At 47.4% G+C, this 22,356-nt stretch overlaps 1 protein-coding gene across 4 annotated transcripts in view; it reads left to right on the top strand.

Annotated features, from left to right (window-relative positions):
• PIKFYVE (phosphoinositide kinase, FYVE-type zinc finger containing) overlaps positions 1–22,356 on the top strand; it is a 290,094-nt gene that overhangs the window by 111,276 nt on the left and 156,462 nt on the right. For 3 of the 4 annotated variants that reach the window (XM_063932710.1, XM_063932709.1, XM_063932708.1), the window contains 5 exons: positions 3,666–3,837; positions 5,203–5,381; positions 5,621–5,734; positions 8,063–8,171; positions 19,094–19,248. In XM_063932710.1, the coding sequence (XP_063788780.1) occupies positions 3,666–3,837; positions 5,203–5,381; positions 5,621–5,734; positions 8,063–8,171; positions 19,094–19,248 (729 nt within the window). Of the gene's footprint in view, positions 1–3,665; positions 3,838–5,202; positions 5,382–5,620; positions 5,735–8,062; positions 8,172–19,093; positions 19,249–22,356 lie in introns of those variants that run through there. The other variant, XM_063932711.1, reaches the window with a different exon arrangement.

The raw sequence follows: 22,356 nt of genomic DNA, 5'->3' as shown, positions 1-22,356 counted from the left end.
TGATAGATTGGTCTGAGCAGTCAGTTGTCCCCATTCTTCCTATCTACAGTCTGTGCAGCTGGAGTGCTTCGGACAGGGTCTCTGTCGGAAGACGGAGAGTTCCTGTCCTCTTGTTAGGAGCTGCGGCGGCCGGCTTGCATGACCCCTTGGACACAGCACTGGATGACAAATGCATTCAGGAGACTTCTCCTTATACCAGATGCCCCCTGCTGGAAGCCCCAGCGATGCACACTCCAACCACATCTGAATCAGACCCTCAACGTGGAAGAACACGGGGCCGGATTCCGAAGGTGGACGCATCAAAAGATTTTATGGGTCTGCTGTCTGGCCTGGGTATTATCTTCTGGGATGCTCTCGGTTATAAATGACGCTCTTATTGTGCAGAAGATCCACCACTGCTGTATAGATCGCTGCAGGACGTGGTGATCTCATATCGGATTGGTAAAATCTGGAGCACTGTTACAAATGATAAACAAACAGATCTAGCACCCTAAATACCCGCGATAATATAGATTTAAGTGGACGGGACTAATATACAGGTCTTTGGTGCCATTGGATGCTGTATACGAATTCCGTGGCTGCCTCTATATTAAGGTAGAAAGCTTACTGGATAAAACCATCTTATGTGGAGCAATAATCGCTATGAGCTTGCAGTGCTAACACACGGATTACAATGACGTGTTTATGCTGTAGGTACTAACCAGCCGCGGGAGAACCTGCGTTGTGGGGAATCCATCTGCTGCTTTTTTGGATACAAATTGTTCCATCTGGAGATTGTTACTAATCATGGTTGCTACAATTTGGACATAAGTAACATAATTATTGCTGGAGATTACTCTGGAATAGTTTAAAACAGTCTCTGATATTAGTGCTAATTAGCTATAAAAAAAAATCCATTATTCCTCTAATGATTTTGTGAGATAAAAGTAACATGATTAGTTATTCATATACAGTATCCGTACGAAGCATTAATATCTGGTGCCATCTGGATGTACATTTGGAACCATCCCTATAGGTTATTTATAACTACATAGAGGAAATCTAAATCTTCTCATTTGGACAGAAGTATTGGCCTGTGGATCGGGGTGGTGTTTTTTAAATGAACATTAATCACAATTTGTGCTTTGGATAGATCATCAGAGGCTGCTAATGTAACAGAAATGAGATCTATATTTTGTGTTCTTTAGAATACAGTTTTATTATTGTACATGTTTGGTGTAACACCGGCTGTTTGTAATAATAGTTTATTTACTAATGTTTGTTAAACTTTTAAGTGTTTCTGTGTATGCCGAGGAATCTCCTTGTGAAGAACAGCGCTTCATTTCCTGCGCTTCCCGCAAATGCTCACTACCTGTCACTCACCGTGCAAATAAATCCTCACTGAATTCAGCGTCACTAATCAACCGCCGCGCGTGGGACTGTAACACGTGCGCTGTCCAGAAACACACCACTGAGATCCGTAAACATTGGCATTGCGTCCATCTCTATATCTGGTCCTTAGAGCAGTGGTGAGCACAGTTGGCTGAAGGGTTGCAAGTGTCCTTCTGAGGCTTTATCTGCAGACTCCAGTTCCCTCCTTTACCAAGAGTCTTCCTGAGCCTTTATCTGCAGATACCCAGCTTCCTTCTTTACCAAGAGTCTTCCTGAGCCTTTATCTGCAGATACCCAGCTTCCTTCTTTACCAAGAGTCTTTCTGAGCCTTTATCTGCAGACCCCAGCTCCCTCCTTTACCAAGCGTTCTTCTGAGCCTTTATCTGCAGACCCCAGCTCCCTCCTTTACCAAGAGTCCTTCTGAGCCTTTATCTGCAGTACCCAGCTCCCTCCTTTACCAAGAGTCCTTCTGAGCCTTTATCTGCAGACCCCAGCTCCCTCCTTTAGCTAGAGTCCTTCTGAGCCTTTATCTGCAGACCCCAGTTCCCTCCTTTAGCTAGAGTCCTTCTGAGCCTTTATCTGCAGACCCCAGTTCCCTCCTTTACCAAGAGTCCTTCTGAGCCTTTATCTGCAGACCCCAGCCTCCCTCTTTACCAAGAGTCCTTCTGAGCCTTTATCTGCAGATACCCAGTTCCCTCCTTTAGCTAGAGTCCTTCTGAGTCTTAATCTGCAGACCCCAGCTTTCTTCTTTACCAAGAGTCCTCCTGAGCCTTTATCTGCAGAACCCCGTTCCCTCCTTTACCAAGAGTCCTCCTGAGCCTTTATCTGCAGACCCCTGTTCCCTCCTTTACCAAGAGTCCTTCTGAGTCTTTATCTACAGATACCCAGCTTCCTTCTTTACCAAGAGTCCTTCTGAGCCTTTATCTGCAGACCCCAGCTCTCTCCTTTACCAAGAGTCCTTCAGAGCCTTTATCTGCAGACCCCAGTTCCCTCCTTTACCAAGAGTCCTTCTGAGCCTTTATCTGCAGACCACAGTTCCCTCTTTTACCAAGAGTCCTTCTGAGCCTTTATCTGCAGATACCCAATTCCCTCCTCTACCAAGAGTGCTCCTGAGCCTTTATCTGCAGATACCCAGTTCCCTCCTTTAGCTAGAGTCCTTCTGAGCCTTTATCTGCAGACCCCAGCCTCCCTCTTTACCAAGAGTCCTTCTGAGCCTTTATCTGCAGATACCCAGTTCCCTCCTTTAGCTAGAGTCCTTCTGAGTCTTAATCTGCAGACCCCAGCTTTCTTTACCAAGAGTCCTCCTGAGCCTTTATCTGCAGACCCCCGTTCCCTCCTTTACCAAGAGTCCTCCTGAGCCTTTATCTGCAGACCCCTGTTCCCTCCTTTACCAAGAGTCCTTCTGAGCCTTTATCTGCAGATACCCAGCTTCCTTCTTTACCAAGAGTCCTTCTGAGCCTTTATCTGCAGACCCTAGTTCCCTCCTTTACCAAGATTCCTCCTGAGCCTTTATCTGCAGACCCCTGTTCCCTCCTTTACCAAGAGTCCTTCTGAGCCTTTATCTGCAGATACCCAGCTTCCTTCTTTACCAAGAGTCCTTCTGAGCCTTTATCTGCAGACCCTAGTTCCCTCCTTTACCAAGATTCCTTCTGAGCCTTTATCTGCAGATACCCAGCTTCCTTCCTTACCAAGAGTCCGCCTGAGCCTTTATCTGCAGACCCCAGTTCCTTCCTTTACCAAGAGTCCTCCTGAGCCTTTATCTGTAGACCCCAGCTCCCTCCTTTACCAAGTCCTTCTGAGCCTTTATCTGCAGACCCCAGCTTCCTTCTTTACCAAGAGTCTTTCTGAGCCTTTATCCGCAGATACCCAGCTTCCTTCTTTACCAAGAGTCCTCGTGAGCCTTTATCTGCAGACCCCAGTTCCCTCCTTTACCAAGAGTCCGCCTGAGCCTTTATCTGCAGACCCCAGTTCCCTCCTTTACCAAGAGTCCTCCTGAGCCTTTATCTGCAGACCCCAGCTCCCTCCTTTACCAAGTCCTTCTGAGCCTTTATCTGCAGACCCCAGCTTCCTTCTTTACCAAGAGTCTTTCTGAGCCTTTATCCGCAGATACCCAGCTTCCTACTTTACCAAGAGTCCTTCTGAGCGTTTATCTGCAGACCCCAGTTACATACTTAGCAATTATCCTTCTGAGTCTTTATCTGCAGACTCACCGGAGAACTTCACACACAATTGGTCGCCTAATCTCTCTGTACATGTTTGAGTTGACTTTCATTACATTTGCACTATTCTTGCAGACAGTCCTATCAGTGTCCCAGCGTGTTCTGCGACACGCCAATGGTGCACCACATACGGCGGTTTGTGCACGGAAGTGGATGTGTGCAGATCATACTAAAGGAGCTGGACTCGCCTGTCCCTGGCTACCAACACACCATCCTTACTTACTCCTGGTGTAGGATCTGCCAACAGGTATCTGTGTATTGTCTATTAGTTATTCCTGTTATGCGTACAATTTCCTCTATTGAACTCTATATAATAAATAAAACTATAACTGTGGTTGGCCTTTAGTTCAGGCTGCAGGGTTTAGAAGGGCAGTAATATTATATGCAACACACTCCTGGTAGGCCGTGCTGCTCTGGGAGGTAATCGGGTCTCCTGCTCTGGTATGCCTCGGTGGGGGGTAGTCAGGTCACCTGACCTGGTAGGCCTTGGTGAGGGGTAGTCCGGTCTTCCACCCTGGTAGGCATTGGTGGGGGGTAGTCGGGTTTTCTGCACTTGTAGGTATTGCCGGGAGGTAGTCGGTTCTCTTACCATGGTAGGGCCCTGCTGGGGGTAGTCGGGTCTCCAGCCCTGGTAGGCCATGCTGGGGGGTAGTCAGGTCTCCTGCCCTGGTAGGCTTCGCTGGGAGGTAATCGGGTCTCCTGCCCTGTTAGGCCTTGCTGGGGGTAGTCGGGTTTCCTGCCCTTGTAGTCCTTGCTGGGGGCGTAGTCGGGCCTCCTTCCCTGGGAGGCCTTGCTGGGAGATGGAGGAGGGGGGTCAGGTCTCCTGCCCTGGTAGTCTTTGCTGGGGGGGGGGGTCTCATTCCCTGTTAGGTCTTGCTAGTCAGAGCCAACCTCTGACTCTGGTGAATAAGAAGTGAGGGCTCGTGGTGTAATCAGGCCTGTCTGGCTGGGAGGGAAGCTCTCCTGCTCAGGACAGTTATACAGATTATGGGACATAGGGGGTAATTCAGACCTGATCGCTCGATAGCGTTTTTTGCAGCGCTGCGATCAGGTCAGAACTGCGCATGCGTATGCACCGTAATGCGCATGTGCGTCACATGGGTACAAAGTGGATCACCGCTCAGCGATGGGTTTGTGCGCACGGCTGTGCCGAAAGAGATTGACAGGAAGAGGGCGTTTGTGGGTGGCAATTGACTGTTTTCTGGGAGTGGTTGGTAAAATGCGGGCGTGTCCAAGCGTTTGCAGGGCGGGTGTCTGACGTCAATTCCGGGACCGGACAGGCTGAAGTGATCGCAGCGGCTGAGTAAGTCCTGGGCTACTCAGAAACTGCAGAAACTCTTTTTGTACCGCGCGGCTGCACATGCTTTCGCACACTTGCAAAGCAAAAATACACTCCTCTATGGGCGGCGACTATCTGATCCCAGCGCTGCAAAAAAAACCCTAGCGAGCGATCAGGTCTAAATTACCCCCATAGAGATGTAACATTGAGTATTTTATCTAATCTAAAGTTAGTAGTATGCATAGTTATTACAGTATAATTATCCTTTTAAACACTAATTATTTGGTAATATTTATCTCTGTAAGTAATTAAGCTGCTGCTCCTTACACTTAGGTCACCCCCGTTGTGCCTTTGTCCAATGAATCCTGGTGTATGTCATTCGCTAAGTACTTGGAGCTCCGGTTTTATGGCAACCAGTATTCCCGAAGAGCCAACGCCGAACCTTGCGGACATTCCATACACCACAACTACCACCAGTATTTCTCCTATAACCAGATGGTTGCTTCGTTCAGGTAAGGGATCACTAATGTTATAAGATTGCAGGACCAGAACTTCCTCCAGACGTGACATCTACACATTGCTGTAGTCTGGAGAAATGGTCTTCTGGCAGCTTATTACAAGTCTTACAATCCATCTCCAGTCTTTTGAGGAATTACTAGACAAGCCGCACACTCACGCTACATACAGACAAATAATGTATAACGTCTGTAGCTCTTATAACGTGACTTTATTCATGTTTCTTTTTATCCAGCTACTCCTCCATCAGACTGCTCGAGGTTTGTGTGCCAGTGCCTAAAATCTACATCAAGCAGCACACCCCGGCCAAAGTGTCCATCCTACAAGACTTAAAGGACTTCTCCCAGAAGTAGGTGTACTGTATGTTTGTTTATTGCAGAAGTCGGCTACGTTACTGTACATCTGAATTTGCCTTTTCTTTTTGTTGAGAGGTCGTGGCCACACCTCCTAGATTTGGCCACACCCCATTTATTCCCATGCCCCTTTGACATCTCAACCGCCCTGATGCATGTGTGTAATAGCAAAGCCCACAGTTGATTAAAATTTGGCAATTCTAAATGTAATGGGAAAGTCCCTTTTGACTTAGGGGGTCATTCCGAGTTGATCGCTAGCTGCTTTCGTTCGCTGCGCAGCGATCAGGTAAAAAATTGGCACTTCTGCGCATGCGTACTATTACAACGAACGATGTAGTTTCACACAAGGTCTAGCGAAGCTTTTCAGTTGCACTGCTGGCCGCAGAGTGATTGACATGAAGTGGGCGTTTCTGGGTGTCAACTGACCATTTTCAGGGAGTGTTCGGAAAAACGCAGGCGTAGCAGCAAAAACTCATCTGAGACTGAACCGGGAGATCCAGCACGAAGGACCAGGGGAAGCGGTGAGAGGTTTCCTGCAGTTTCTGAGGACTTACCTATCTTATATGCTTTTACTCCTACCTGCTGCTGGTAATTACATTTGATTGGACTCCTTGTTTGGATACCTCTGGCTACCATTAATGCTGCTATACATGTTTTATGTTTGATGTTTGGATATTAAATTTTGTTTTTATCTGTGCTATATTTCATGCACCTTCATTCATTTTTTAACCAGTACAAACGGTGCTTCACTATATGCACTTTATTTGTTTCCTTCTCTCTGGTTACTATGGGATATTCATTCTGAGACGACAACACATGTGACAGTGGGTCCAGAAAAAGCTATCCCTACCTTGACGCGCATGGTTGTATGTATTAACACCAACTTTTTTTCTGCAATTGTCCAACCCTCTGGGTGGAGGTATTGGTGAGAGTTACCTCTGGGTGTTTTTACTCAATCAAGCTGCTCCTACTGCGCACCGCTTACAGGACCTATATCTTTATCTTTCACGTGCCAGCAAAAACGCAGGCGTGGCTGGGCGAACGCAGGGCGTGTTTGTAACGTCAAAACAGGAACTGAATAGTCTGAAGTCATCGCAAACGCTGAGTAGGTCTGAAGCTACTCTAGAACTGCACAAAAAACGTTGTCGCCACTCTGCGATCCTTTCGTTCGCACTTCTGCTAAGCTAAAATACACTCCCAGTGGGAGGCGGCATAGCGTTTGCACGGCTGCTAAAAACTGCTAGCGAGCGATCAACTCGGAATTACCACCGTAGAACGAAGTCAGATTATCTCTTTGCATACATCCCCTCTATTGGTATTGGGGTGGCAGCGTCCTTCACAGACACCAATTGTGCCTCTATTTATCCAAAAATGAATGTTTAATAGCCCTGTACCAATTTAATATTCAACTCTCCCTTCAGAGCTACCATATACCCGATTTATGTTTTAAAAAATAAATACTAATGCAAAAGTAACATGTTCAAATTTAAAAATAATAATGAAGGAATGCTTATCTCTGATTGGTGCTCGGGCATAGATTATGCTTTTGTGACCTCGTGTAAGCAGATTTGTGCTTCTGTACAGTACTTCGTGTCAGCCCTTACGCGTTTTGTTGTGAACCAACCCACTACTTCATCAGATGAAGTTGTGAGTTATTCCACACTGAAACACTTCCGGTATGCCACTTTGGGATGGATACAGTTAGGATCGCTGCATTTCGGGATCTCGGCTGTCATAATACTGACGCCGGGATTCCGATACGGATCGCAGTGGCGGCGTCGGGATCCTGAACGAAGACCTACCGGGACTGCACATAGGTAAGCCGTGGGGGTGGGAGGTTAGGTTAGGCTGCAGAGGAAGGGGAGGGTAAGCTTTAAGCTGTGGGGATAGAGGGTTAGGGTTAAGGTGTGGGGAAGGAAAGGTTAGGGTATGGTTGCAGGTAAGGGGTGTTAGGGATTAGGGGTAGCATACGTACCAAGTAGGTGTCGGGATACCACTGTCAGTATCCCGATGAAGGTATCCCTATACTATCCTCTTTGGGACTACACTGGTCAGATCTTTACAACCACCTCAGCTAAGTAATAGCATTGAGAGGCTCTGCTTTGTGTAGACGGTAGCGGTTAGCAGCAGCATACAGAAGACTACTGGACACACTATTATATAATGGTATGGCATTCTGTATGATGCTCATTCAGGTCTTCCCGATTTCGTTAATGTGATTTTCATATTTTAATGACTCGGCTTTGTAACACCGGGGCCCCTGCAGTAAGTAACCAGCTGTCCCTTTTCCTGCTCTTTTGTTTGGGCTCCATAATTTTTGGCAGAGTGACGCAAGTATATTTGGCAGTGGACGACCGGCTCACGTCTCTAAAGACCGACACGTTCAACAAAACAAGAGAGGAAAAGATGGAAGATCTGTTTGCCAAGAAAGAGGTAATAAATAACCAGGAACGTTCCATTTGTGTAGGAGAATTTTACGCAGAGACTCCGTGCAGGACGTAAATGGGTATTGTAAAAAGATAATTTAGAATATTACTGATCTAGTAGTAGTGAACTGTCATTTTGCAGGAAAAAAATGTATATCTTCGCTTTCTCCGGGTTCTTTCTCAGTGTGTCTGTCTCAGAAATCCGTGCAAACATCCCTTGGTTAGACTGAAACAGGCGATCCCTTCTGTGTGTATTGGAGAACGGTGAATAATCCGATGCAGAACTAGGCTTTATACCTTGTATTAAAGGGAAACAGGGGGTGCCAGATGGTGGGCTTTAAAAATCAGAAAGCAAATTTCAATAAGTAAAATCTGCGTACACACAGACAATGGACTGACGACCGTTTGCTGGATGGTTTTACCAGGATATTTCTCGAAGGAAGCGAGTAATGTATAGTATAATATGTACACCCATGGTACCAACATTGATGATTCCAAATTATATTTGGGCTTATCAGAATATTCTTTATATGGACCCAAGCAGCATCACCTAGGACAGGGGTATTCAACTCGCGGCCCTCCAGCTGCTGTGGAACTACGTGTCCCAGCATGCCCTGATACAGCTTTTGCTATTAAGGCATACTTAATCTAAAAAGAAGTTGTGGGGAATTTAACATGTAAAAGAAATTGTGGGGACCGGGATTGACAAAATAGGCATCTCCCCCCTTCCCCCTCCCCTAAGGGGGAGTGGAGTTATGTCTCGTGGGTGGAGCTACAGCAGGGGTGGGGCATCAATTGGTGCATAAACCTCAGCCACCTCCAGTATGATACATTAATACCCTCATGGCAGCTCCATCACACACACACACACACACACACACACACACACACACACACACACACACACACACACACACACACACACACACACCTCCCGACCACCTCCCTCATCCACGGCTACAGAGGCGGACCCCCTCTCTGACTGGGCCTGGGACAACCCTTCCAGCAGTCCCCCCTTGATGGCGTCCCTGCTGGGATGTGTAGTTCCACAGCAGCTGAACAGTTGTATGTTGAATACCTCTGATTACTAGATGCCTTCCAACAAACCTAGTGTCTATGAAAATATAAAATCTGAAGCTTTTTGGAATGCAAAAGGTTTCTATCAAAGGAACGATGTCTCATTACAAAACAGCGTCCAGTGTGTGTCCAAGAAAATCCAGCAAGTAGTTTGTGTCCCTTGATTTTGTTTTATTTTGCCACGCAGATATTATTTATGTATTGTAACTTGCTTTAGAACTGCCAGTGCACTTTGTCTGGCGCTCCTGTTTTTCGGTGTCATCTTTGATATAGCGGAACATCATGGCTGGTGCACAGTGGAACATCCGCATTGTCCCAGGAGCAGAGGGTGTGGCCACAGTTTGGCCAAACATCTACAATGGTCACGTATGAAAACCTTACGTATTGGTCAAATATGTTTTTGCAACATTGCATTACATACTGTAAGGATGCATCCGCCCTTCTCTTTGAGGTTTACTTAATTTATGAAATGTGCAGGAATGATCTGTATTTTACCTAAAGGTGGACATTTAATAATATGTTCAAATGAAATGGAACACAGCGAACCACATGCAATTTAGCTGCAGTACATATCACCCCTCAGATCTGTCACATCCACCTTGCGGAAATTGAATTCCTAATACAGACTCGTCAGACCATGTAGAGGTGGCCCCTGTTGCAGGAGACTCGGGTATTGAAATTAATACAATTGGTTTCATTTTAAATGTTTGAAAATTCTATCCTGACAGCACCCTAGAGGCAGCCTACCTCCATTTCCCACCACTACACCCAGCACCTGTCTCCCAGTCAGGGCCGCAACTAGGGGGGGGATAAGGGGGCATGTGCCCCGGGTGAAGGATTTGAGGGGACGCAGAGGAGTTACAGAGGATCAGGGCTTTTTTTTTTTTTTTTACCAGCAGTTCTGTGCTCCTCCAGTGAGACAGGAGACGGCTCTTGGGGCTGTGTCTCTGATCCACCTGTCTGCCAACAGCTGGCTCTGATGCTGTGCAGGTGAGCTCCAGTACCTGGGCTCTCTACTATGGTGGCTACAGTCTTAAACTCTCTTTTTTGACATGTAGTGCTGGGACTAGCGTGCAGTGCACCGTGCAAGCTATAGAAGCGAGCTGTTGGTGCTGTGTTTTTTAGCAGGCTATGATCCCGGCTGCCTGCCCAGCACCAACCGATAACAAGCTGCCGCCTACACAACATTGAGAGGACACGCTGTAGTGTAGTGATGTAGATCAGCGTGCAGGGGGTGTAGTATAGTGATGTAGTGCAGTGGATATTAGAGATGAGCGGGTTCGGTTTCTCTGAATCCGAACCCGCACGAACTTCATGTTTTTTTCACGGGTCCGAGCAGACTCGGATCCTCCCGCCTTGCTCGGTTAACCCGAGCGCGCCCGAACGTCATCATGACGCTGTCGGATTCTCGCGAGACTCGGATTCTATATAAGGAGCCGCGCGTCGCCGCCATTTTCACACGTGCATTGAGATTGATAGGGAGAGGACGTGGCTGGCGTCCTCTCCATTTAGATTAGGGTTGAGAGAGAGAGAGAGAGAGATTGACCTGAGGCTGTGATACTGTAGAAGAGAGTGCAGAGTTTAGTGACTGACGACCACAGTGACCACCAGACAGTGCAGTTGTTTGTTTTATTTAATATATCCGTTCTCTGCCTGAAAAAAACGATACACACAGTGACTCAGTCACATACCATATCTGTGTGCACTGCTCAGCCCAGTGTGCTGCATCAATGTATATATATATCTGACTGTGCTCAGCTCACACAGCTTATAATTGTGGGGGAGACTGGGGAGCACTGCAGTGCCAGTTATAGGTTATAGCAGGAGCCAGGAGTACATAATATTATATTAAAATTAAACAGTGCACACTTTTGCTGCAGGAGTGCCACTGCCAGTGTGACTAGTGACCAGTGACCTGACCACCAGTATATATAATATTAGTAGTATACTATCTCTTTATAAACCAGTCTATATTAGCAGCAGACACAGTACAGTGCGGTAGTTCACGGCTGTGGCTACCTCTGTGTCGGCACTCGGCAGCCCGTCCATAATTGTATATACCACCTAACCGTGGTTTTTTTTTCTTTCTTTATAGTCATACTAGTTACGAGTATACTATCTCTTTATCAACCAGTCTATATTAGCAGCAGACACAGTACAGTGCGGTAGTTCACGGCTGTGGCTACCTCTGTGTCGGCACTCGGCAGCCCGTCCATAATTGTATATACCACCTAACCGTGGTTTTTTTTTCTTTCTTTATACATACATACTAGTTACGAGTATACTATCTCTTTATCAACCAGTCTATATATTAGCAGCAGACACAGTACAGTGCGGTAGTTCACGGCTGTGGCTACCTCTGTGTCGGCACTCGGCAGCCCGTCCATAATTGTATATACCACCTAACCGTGGTTTTTTTTTCTTTCTTTATACATACATACTAGTTACGAGTATACTATCTCTTTATCAACCAGTCTATATTAGCAGCAGACACAGTACAGTGCGGTAGTTCACGGCTGTGGCTACCTCTGTGTCGGCACTCGGCAGCCCGTCCATAATTGTATATACCACCTAACCGTGGTTTTTTTTTCTTTCTTTATACATACATACTAGTTACGAGTATACTATCTCTTTATCAACCAGTCTATATATTAGCAGCAGACACAGTACAGTGCGGTAGTTCACGGCTGTGGCTACCTCTGTGTCGGCACTCGGCAGCCCGTCCATAATTGTATATACCACCTAACCGTGGTTTTTTTTTCTTTCTTTATAGTCATACTAGTTACGAGTATACTATCTCTTTATCAACCAGTCTATATTAGCAGCAGACACAGTACAGTGCGGTAGTTCACGGCTGTGGCTACCTCTGTGTCGGCACTCGGCAGCCCGTCCATAATTGTATATACCACCTAACCGTGGTTTTTTTTTCTTTCTTTATACATACATACTAGTTACGAGTATACTATCTCTTTATCAACCAGTCTATATTAGCAGCAGACACAGTACAGTGCGGTAGTTCACGGCTGTGGCTACCTCTGTGTCGGCACTCGGCAGCCCGTCCATAATTGTATATACCACCTAACCGTGTTTTTTTTTTCTTTCTTTATACATACATACTAGTTACGAGTATACTATCTCTTTATCAACCAGTCTATATATTAGCAGCAGACACAGTACAGTGCGGTAGTTCACGGCTGTGGCTACCTCTGTGTCGGCACTCGGCAGCCCGTCCATAATTGTATATACCACCTAACCGTGGTTTTTTTTTCTTTCTTTATACATACATACTAGTTACGAGTATACTATCTCTTTATCAACCAGTCTATATATTAGCAGCAGACACAGTACAGTGCGGTAGTTCACGGCTGTGGCTACCTCTGTGTCGGCACTCGGCAGCCCGTCCATAATTGTATATACCACCTAACCGTGGTTTTTTTTTCTTTCTTTATAGTCATACTAGTTACGAGTATACTATCTCTTTATCAACCAGTCTATATTAGCAGCAGACACAGTACAGTGCGGTAGTTCACGGCTGTGGCTACCTCTGTGTCGGCACTCGGCAGCCCGTCCATAATTGTATATACCACCTAACCGTGGTTTTTTTTTCTTTCTTTATACATACATACTAGTTACGAGTATACTATCTCTTTATCAACCAGTCTATATATTAGCAGCAGACACAGTACAGTGCGGTAGTTCACGGCTGTGGCTACCTCTGTGTCGGCACTCGGCAGCCCGTCCATAATTGTATATACCACCTAACCGTGGTTTTTTTTTCTTTCTTTATACATACATACTAGTTACGAGTATACTATCTCTTTATCAACCAGTCTATATTAGCAGCAGACACAGTACAGTGCGGTAGTTCACGGCTGTGGCTACCTCTGTGTCGGCACTCGGCAGCCCGTCCATAATTGTATATACCACCTAACCGTGGTTTTTTTTTCTTTCTTTATACATACATACTAGTTACGAGTATACTATCTCTTTATCAACCAGTCTATATATTAGCAGCAGACACAGTACAGTGCGGTAGTTCACGGCTGTGGCTACCTCTGTGTCGGCACTCGGCAGCCCGTCCATAATTGTATATACCACCTAACCGTGGTTTTTTTTTCTTTCTTTATAGTCATACTAGTTACGAGTATACTATCTCTTTATCAACCAGTCTATATTAGCAGCAGACACAGTACAGTGCGGTAGTTCACGGCTGTGGCTACCTCTGTGTCGGCACTCGGCAGCCCGTCCATAATTGTATATACCACCTAACCGTGGTTTTTTTTTCTTTCTTTATACATACATACTAGTTACGAGTATACTATCTCTTTATCAACCAGTCTATATTAGCAGCAGACACAGTACAGTGCGGTAGTTCACGGCTGTGGCTACCTCTGTGTCGGCACTCGGCAGCCCGTCCATAATTGTATATACCACCTAACCGTGGTTTTTTTTTCTTTCTTTATACATACATACTAGTTACGAGTATACTATCTCTTTATCAACCAGTCTATATATTAGCAGCAGACACAGTACAGTGCGGTAGTTCACGGCTGTGGCTACCTCTGTGTCGGCACTCGGCAGCCCGTCCATAATTGTATATACCACCTAACCGTGGTTTTTTTTTCTTTCTTTATACATACATACTAGTTACGAGTATACTATCTCTTTATCAACCAGTCTATATATTAGCAGCAGACACAGTACAGTGCGGTAGTTCACGGCTGTGGCTACCTCTGTGTCGGCACTCGGCAGCCCGTCCATAATTGTATATACCACCTAACCGTGGTTTTTTTTTCTTTCTTTATACATACATACTAGTTACGAGTATACTATCTCTTTATCAACCAGTCTATATTAGCAGCAGACACAGTACAGTGCGGTAGTTCACGGCTGTGGCTACCTCTGTGTCGGCACTCGGCAGGCAGTCCATAATTGTATACTAGTATCCATCTCCATTGTTTACCTGAGGTGCCTTTTAGTTGTGCCTATTAAAATATGGAGAACAAAAATGTTGAGGTTCCAAAATTAGGGAAAGATCAAGATCCACTTCCACCTCGTGCTGAAGCTGCTGCCACTAGTCATGGCCGAGACGATGAAATGCCAGCAACGTCGTCTGCCAAGGCCGATGCCCAATGTCATAGTACAGAGCATGTCAAATCCAAAACACCAAATATCAGAAAAAAAAGGACTCCAAAACCTAAAATAAAATTGTCGGAGGAGAAGCGTAAACTTGCCAATATGCCATTTACGACACGGAGTGGCAAGGAACGGCTGAGGCCCTGGCCTATGTTCATGGCTAGTGGTTCAGCTTCACATGAGGATGGAAGCACTCAGCCTCTCGCTAGAAAAATGAAAAGACTCAAGCTGGCAAAAGCAGCACAGCAAAGAACTGTGCATTCTTCGAAATCCCAAATCCACAAGGAGAGTCCAATTGTGTCGGTTGCGATGCCTGACCTTCCCAACACTGGACGTGAAGAGCATGCGCCTTCCACCATTTGCACGCCCCCTGCAAGTGCTGGAAGGAGCACCCGCAGTCCAGTTCCTGATAGTCAGATTGAAGATGTCAGTGTTGAAGTACACCAGGATGAGGAGGATATGGGTGTTGCTGGCGCTGGGGAGGAAATTGACCAGGAGGATTCTGATGGTGAGGTGGTTTGTTTAAGTCAGGCACCCGGGGAGACACCTGTTGTCCGTGGGAGGAATATGGCCGTTGACATGCCAGGTGAAAATACCAAAAAAATCAGCTCTTCGGTGTGGAGGTATTTCACCAGAAATGCGGACAACAGGTGTCAAGCCGTGTGTTCCCTTTGTCAAGCTGTAATAAGTAGGGGTAAGGACGTTAACCACCTCGGAACATCCTCCCTTATACGTCACCTGCAGCGCATTCATAATAAGTCAGTGACAAGTTCAAAAACTTTGGGTGACAGCGGAAGCAGTCCACTGACCAGTAAATCCCTTCCTCTTGTAACCAAGCTCACGCAAACCACCCCACCAACTCCCTCAGTGTCAATTTCCTCCTTCCCCAGGAATGCCAATAGTCCTGCAGGCCATGTCACTGGCAATTCTGACGAGTCCTCTCCTGCCTGGGATTCCTCCGATGCATCCTTGCGTGTAACGCCTACTGCTGCTGGCGCTGCTGTTGTTGCCGCTGGGAGTCGATGGTCATCCCAGAGGGGAAGTCGTAAGCCCACTTGTACTACTTCCAGTAAGCAATTGACTGTTCAACAGTCCTTTGCGAGGAAGATGAAATATCACAGCAGTCATCCTACTGCAAAGCGGATAACTGAGGCCTTGACAACTATGTTGGTGTTAGACGTGCGTCCGGTATCCGCCGTTAGTTCACAGGGAACTAGACAATTTATTGAGGCAGTGTGCCCCCGTTACCAAATACCATCTAGGTTCCACTTCTCTAGGCAGGCGATACCGAGAATGTACACGGACGTCGGAAAAAGACTCACCAGTGTCCTAAAAAATGCAGTTGTACCCAATGTCCACTTAACCACGGACATGTGGACAAGTGGAGCAGGGCAGGGTCAGGACTATATGACTGTGACAGCCCACTGGGTAGATGTATGGACTCCCGCCGCAAGAACAGCAGCGGCGGCACCAGTAGCAGCATCTCGCAAACGCCAACTCTTTCCTAGGCAGGCTACGCTTTGTATCACCGGTTTCCAGAATACGCACACAGCTGAAAACCTCTTACGGCAACTGAGGAAGATCATCGCGGAATGGCTTACCCCAATTGGACTCTCCTGTGGATTTGTGGCATCGGACAACGCCAGCAATATTGTGTGTGCATTAAATATGGGCAAATTCCAGCACGTCCCATGTTTTGCACATACCTTGAATTTGGTGGTGCAGAATTTTTTAAAAAACGACAGGGGCGTGCAAGAGATGCTGTCGGTGGCCAGAAGAATTGCGGGACACTTTCGGCGTACAGGCACCACGTACAGAAGACTGGAGCACCACCAAAAACTACTGAACCTGCCCTGCCATCATCTGAAGCAAGAAGTGGTAACGAGGTGGAATTCAACCCTCTATATGCTTCAGAGGTTGGAGGAGCAGCAAAAGGCCATTCAAGCCTATACAATTGAGCACGATATAGTAGGTGGAATGCACCTGTCTCAAGCGCAGTGGAGAATGATTTCAACGTTGTGCAAGGTTCTGATGCCCTTTGAACTTGCCACACGTGAAGTCAGTTCAGACACTGCCAGCCTGAGTCAGGTCATTCCCCTCATCAGGCTTTTGCAGAAGAAGCTGGAGACATTGAAGGAGGAGCTAACACGGAGCGATTCCGCTAGGCATGTGGGACTTGTGGATGGAGCCCTTAATTCGCTTAACAAGGATTCACGGGTGGTCAATCTGTTGAAATCAGAGCACTACATTTTGGCCACCGTGCTCGATCCTAGATTTAAAGCCTACCTTGGATCTCTCTTTCCGGCAGACACAAGTCTGCTGGGGTTGAAAGACCTGCTGGTGACAAAATTGTCAAGTCAAGCGGAACGCGACCTGTCAACATCTCCTCCTTCACATTCTCCCGCAACTGGGGGTGCGAGGAAAAGGCTCAGAATTCCGAGCCCACCCGCTGGCGGTGATGCAGGGCAGTCTGGAGCGACTGCTGATGCTGACATCTGGTCCGGACTGAAGGACCTGACAACGATTACGGACATGTCGTCTACTGTCACTGCATATGATTCTCTCAACATTGATAGAATGGTGGAGGATTATATGAGTGACCGCATCCAAGTAGGCACGTCACACAGTCCGTACTTATACTGGCAGGAAAAAGAGGCAATTTGGAGGCCCTTGCACAAACTGGCTTTATTCTACCTAAGTTGCCCTCCCACAAGTGTGTACTCCGAAAGAGTGTTTAGTGCCGCCGCTCACCTTGTCAGCAATCGGCGTACGAGGTTACATCCAGAAAATGTGGAGAAGATGATGTTCATTAAAATGAATTATAATCAATTCCTCCGCGGAGACATTGACCAGCAGCAATTGCCTCCACAAAGTACACAGGGAGCTGAGATGGTGGATTCCAGTGGGGACGAATTGATAATCTGTGAGGAGGGGGATGTACACGGTGATATATCGGAGGGTGATGATGAGGTGGACATCTTGCCTCTGTAGAGCCAGTTTGTGCAAGGAGAGATTAATTGCTTCTTTTTTGGGGGGGTCCAAACCAACCCGTCATATCAGTCACAGTCGTGTGGCAGACCCTGTCACTGAAATGATGGGTTGGTTAAAGTGTGCATGTCCTGTTTTGTTTATACAACATAAGGGTGGGTGGGAGGGCCCAAGGACAATTCCATCTTGCACCTCTTTTTTCTTTTCTTTTTCTTTGCATCATGTGCTGATTGGGGAGGGTTTTTTGGAAGGGACATCCTGCGTGACACTGCAGTGCCACTCCTAAATGGGCCCGGTGTTTGTGTCGGCCACTAGGGTCGCTAATCTTACTCACACAGTCAGCTACCTCATTGCGCCTCTTTTTTTCTTTGCGTCATGTGCTGTTTGGGGAGGGTTTTTTGGAAGGGACATCCTGCGTGACACTGCAGTGCCACTCCTAGATGGGCCCGGTGTTTGTGTCGGCCACTAGGGTCGCTAATCTTACTCACACAGCTACCTCATTGCGCCTCTTTTTTTCTTTGCGTCATGTGCTGTTTGGGGAGGGTTTTTTGGAAGGGACATCCTGCGTGACACTGCAGTGCCACTCCTAGATGGGCCCGGTGTTTGTGTCGGCCACTAGGGTCGCTAATCTTACTCACACAGCTACCTCATTGCGCCTCTTTTTTTCTTTGCGTCATGTGCTGTTTGGGGAGGGTTTTTTGGAAGGGCCATCCTGCGTGACACTGCAGTGCCACTCCTAGATGGGCCCGGTGTTTGTGTCGGCCACTAGGGTCGCTAATCTTACTCACACAGCTACCTCATTGCGCCTCTTTTTTTCTTTGCGTCATGTGCTGTTTGGGGAGGGTTTTTTGGAAGGGACATCCTGCGTGACACTGCAGTGCCACTCCTAGATGGGCCCGGTGTTTGTGTCGGCCACTAGGGTCGCTTATCTTACTCACACAGCGACCTCGGTGCAAATTTTAGGACTAAAAATAATATTGTGAGGTGTGAGGTATTCAGAATAGACTGAAAATGAGTGTAAATTATGGTTTTTGAGGTTAATAATACTTTGGGATCAAAATGACCCCCAAATTCTATGATTTAAGCTGTTTTTTAGTGTTTTTTGAAAAAAACACCCGAATCCAAAACACACGAATCCGACAAAAAAAATTCGGTGAGGTTTTGCCAAAACGCGTTCGAACCCAAAACACGGCCGCGGAACCGAACCCAAAACCAAAACACAAAACCCGAAAAATTTCAGGCGCTCATCTCTAGTGGATATGGGAATGTAGTGCAGTGATATGCTGCAATATATGTGGACACACAGGGGGCATGTAGTGGGGGTCGGGGCGGGGGGAGGCGCGGCAAATTACCACCTTGCCCCGGGTGATGAAAATCCTAGTTTCGGCCCTGTCCCAGTACTCCCGTGGCGCTTGTTGTGAGACGTCACGACGGGGAGGAGACTGCTGCCACTGCACTGGATTGGATGTGCATTCACTGATTGGAGCATTTCCTCCTTTCCCTGCGCTTATCAAGGCTGCACTTTCCCACGGTCCTTTCTCTCCATCCCCTGCAGCGGGAGCTGCTAGTGGGGTTGCAGACGCCGTTCTGTCCTGATTTTAGAAGTGCTCCCACTGCGCTCGTGTGACCGGGGACAGACTTTTGTAGAAATGTTACATAGATCCTGAATTTATGACTCTCTCTCCCATAATATACTAAGTTTTTTTTTTTTTTTTTCCTTTTTCTAAGATGGAGGAGGTGGAATTTCGGAACTGGATAGAGAAGCTTCAGGCCAGGATGCTCGCCTCCAACATGGACACGTCTCAGCAGCTTCAGTCTGTCTTCGAATCAATGATCGTGAAGAAGCAATCCTTATGCGAGATGCTGCAGGCCTGGAACAACAGGTTAATGCAATCAGATTCTCAGAGCAGAGCGTGCCCTCGTTACTGTAACACCCTGGACCCGTGGTATTGCTGATAACAGAGGAAACCTCTCCATAAGCCGATAAATAGGTGTGCGGCCTCTGTGTCTCTCTTCCTGGCTGGAAAGGAGCCGGAGCGTCCGCGGTAGTCCTGCAGGGTAATCATGTGTATCGGTAGAGGCGGTACAGGCATTCTGATCAGTAATAGAAAGCTGGTGACTCTGTGCCGGTGCCTCAGGTGTATTAATGAGGTCTTTCTGCGTTGTGCACCTGCTTTTACATTTTCTATTGCTAGCCGTTATTGTTTTTTTCTATGTGATGTTGTAGTTTCTGCATTATGTACGTATGTTTGTATGTGAGTTTATGACCATTCCCTGAATACTGAAACTCTAGGACAGGTACAGTATATTCAACTTGCGTCCCTCCAGCTGCTGTGGAACTACACATCCCAGCATGACCTACGCAACTTTTGTTATTATGGCATGCTAAAACTGTGGCAGGGCATGCTTGGACATGTAGTTCCACAGTTGTTGGAGGGTTGAATACGCCTGCACTTGTATTTTCTAAGTACGTCCTTATAAATATGTGCGACATGCCTCCCAGTATATGGTATTTCTAAAGTGGCATGCGCCGTGAAAAAGGGTGTATGACCTCACGGCACGCCCCAGCTGTCATCGCTCTAGGGGTGTGCCGGCACGCCTAGAGATGCTGCCTCCTCGCTCTCCCCCAGACTGTGTAGATGCCATGCACGTGCTATGCGGAGCAGCAAGTGAAAGTGCTCACCCCAGCTGCCCCCCACAGAGCACTGTGGCTCCTGGGTGGGATAGGCGCTGAAAAGTGGGACTGTCCCATCCAAAGCGGAAAAGTTAGGGGCAGTGGCAAATTTTACCTCCAGTAAAATCCGCCACCTCCGATTAGTTGAGCCAGATGAAGTCCGTGACTGCGCTGGCTATACTGTGGCTGGCAGTGACTTTCTATTGGTAGTGCTACCTACCAGTCACCTGCAGATATTTCCTCCCTTTGGGACTGCCAGTACGGGTTACGAATAACAGGGAGCGTTCCTCCTGTAGGAAGCCACTCCCTGCCTGATTGTCAGACCGATCCCGCTTCTGTGGGCTGCAGCCAGTGCAGTCCATGGAAGCCGGGGGTTTGCGCATGCACAGTCAAGCCACCACTTGTGCGCATGCGCGGGTGCTGGTGCCTGTCCGTTCCATTGTGCAGGTGCTAGGACCCAGCTGCCTCATCAGCTTCTCTCCGGGCAGGGGTAACGGCAGCCCACCTGCCCAGAACAGGTAGGAGCCGCACGCTGGTTGGGGCATATGATGTAATAAATAAGTAGGACAATCCGTAATTTATTTATTTGCCTAATAAGTAGTTGATATTTGGGAAGTAATATTCCCCTTATTATTTCTTTAACACATTTTCCTTCATTTATGTATAAGTCGCTATAACAGTACGGATGGTGTAATGGTTAGCATTACTGCCTCACAGCACTGAGGTCATGGGTTCGATTCCCACCATGGCCCTAACTGTGTGGAGTTTGTATATTCTCCCCGTGCTTGCGTGGGTTTCCTCCGGGTACTCCGGTTTCCTCCCACAATCCAAAAATATACTGGTGGGTAAATTGGCTCCTGACAAAATTAACCCGAGCGTGAATGTGTGTGCATGTGGTAGGGAATATAGATTGTAAGCTCCACTGGGGCAGGGACTGATGTAAATGGGCAAATATTCTCTCTAAAGCGCTGCGGAATATGTGTGCGCCATATAAATAAATAACCTTACCCTGGGGCTCTCTCCTCCAGTACTCTCTAGGCTAGTCCAGAAGTGTTCTTTCTCTGACGTCCTAGTGGATGCTGGGAACTCCGTAAGGACCATGGGGAATAGCGGCTTTAGCTTTAGCTTTAGGACTACCTGGTGTGCACTGGCTCCTCCCCCTATGACCCTCCTCCAAGCCTCAGTTAGAATTTTGTGCCCGGCCGAGAAGGGTGCACACTAGGGGCTCTCCTGAGCTTCTTAGTGAAAGTTTAGTTTTAGGTTTTTTATTTTCAGTGAGACCTGCTGGCAACAGGCTCACTGCATCGAGGGACTAAGGGGAGAAGAAGCGAACCTGCCTGCTTGCAGCCAGCTTGGGCTTCTTAGGCTACTGGACACCATTAGCTCCAGAGGGACCGAACACAGGCCCAGCCTCGGAGCTCGGTCCCAGAGCCGCGCCGCCGGCCCCCTTACAGAGCCAGAAGAAGAGGTCCGGAAAATCGGTGGCAGAAGACATCAGTCTTCACCAAGGTAGCGCACAGCACTGCAGCTGTGCGCCATTGCTCCTCATACACACCTCACACAGCAGTCACTGAGGGTGCAGGGCGCTGGGGGGGGGGCGCCCTGAGCAGCAATAAAAACACCTTGGCTGGCAAACATACATCACATATAACCCCCAGGGCTATATGGATGTATTTTAACCCCTGCCAGAATCCATAAAAATGCAGGAGAAAAGTCCGCGAAAAAGGGGCGGAGCCTATCTCCTCAGCACACTGGCGCCATTTTCTCTCACAGCTCCGTTGGAGGGAAGCTCCCTGGCTCTCCCCTGCAGTTACTACACTACAGAAAGGGGTTAAAAAAGAGAGGGGGGCACTAATTAGGCGCAGTATTAATAAAACAGCAGCTATAAGGGGAAAAACACTTCTATAAGGTTATCCCTGTATATATATAGCGTTCTGGTGTGTGCTGGCATACTCTCCCTCTGTCTCCCCAAAGGGCTAGTGGGGTCCTGTCCTCTATCAGAGCATTCCCTGTGTGTGTGCTGTATGTCGGTACGATTGTGTCGACATGTATGAGGAGGAAAATGGTGTGGAGGCGGAGCAATTGCCTGTAATGGAGATGTCACCCCCTAGGGAGTCGACACCTGAGTGGCTGAGCTTATGGAAGGAATTACGTGACAGTGTCAGCTCTTTACAAAAGATTGATGACATGAGACAGCCGGCTACTCATCCTGTGCCTGTCAAGGTGTCTCAAAAGCCATCAGGGGCTCTAAAACGCCCGTTACCTCAGATGGCAGATACAGACGCCGACACGGATACTGACTCCAGTGTCGACGATT

Source organism: Pseudophryne corroboree, chromosome 7 (genome assembly GCF_028390025.1).
Source record: "Pseudophryne corroboree isolate aPseCor3 chromosome 7, aPseCor3.hap2, whole genome shotgun sequence".
In the NCBI taxonomy this organism is placed as follows: domain Eukaryota; kingdom Metazoa; phylum Chordata; class Amphibia; order Anura; family Myobatrachidae; genus Pseudophryne; species Pseudophryne corroboree.
Note: the sequence above shows the minus strand (reverse complement) of the source record. Positions and strands in the feature narration are given on the sequence as shown.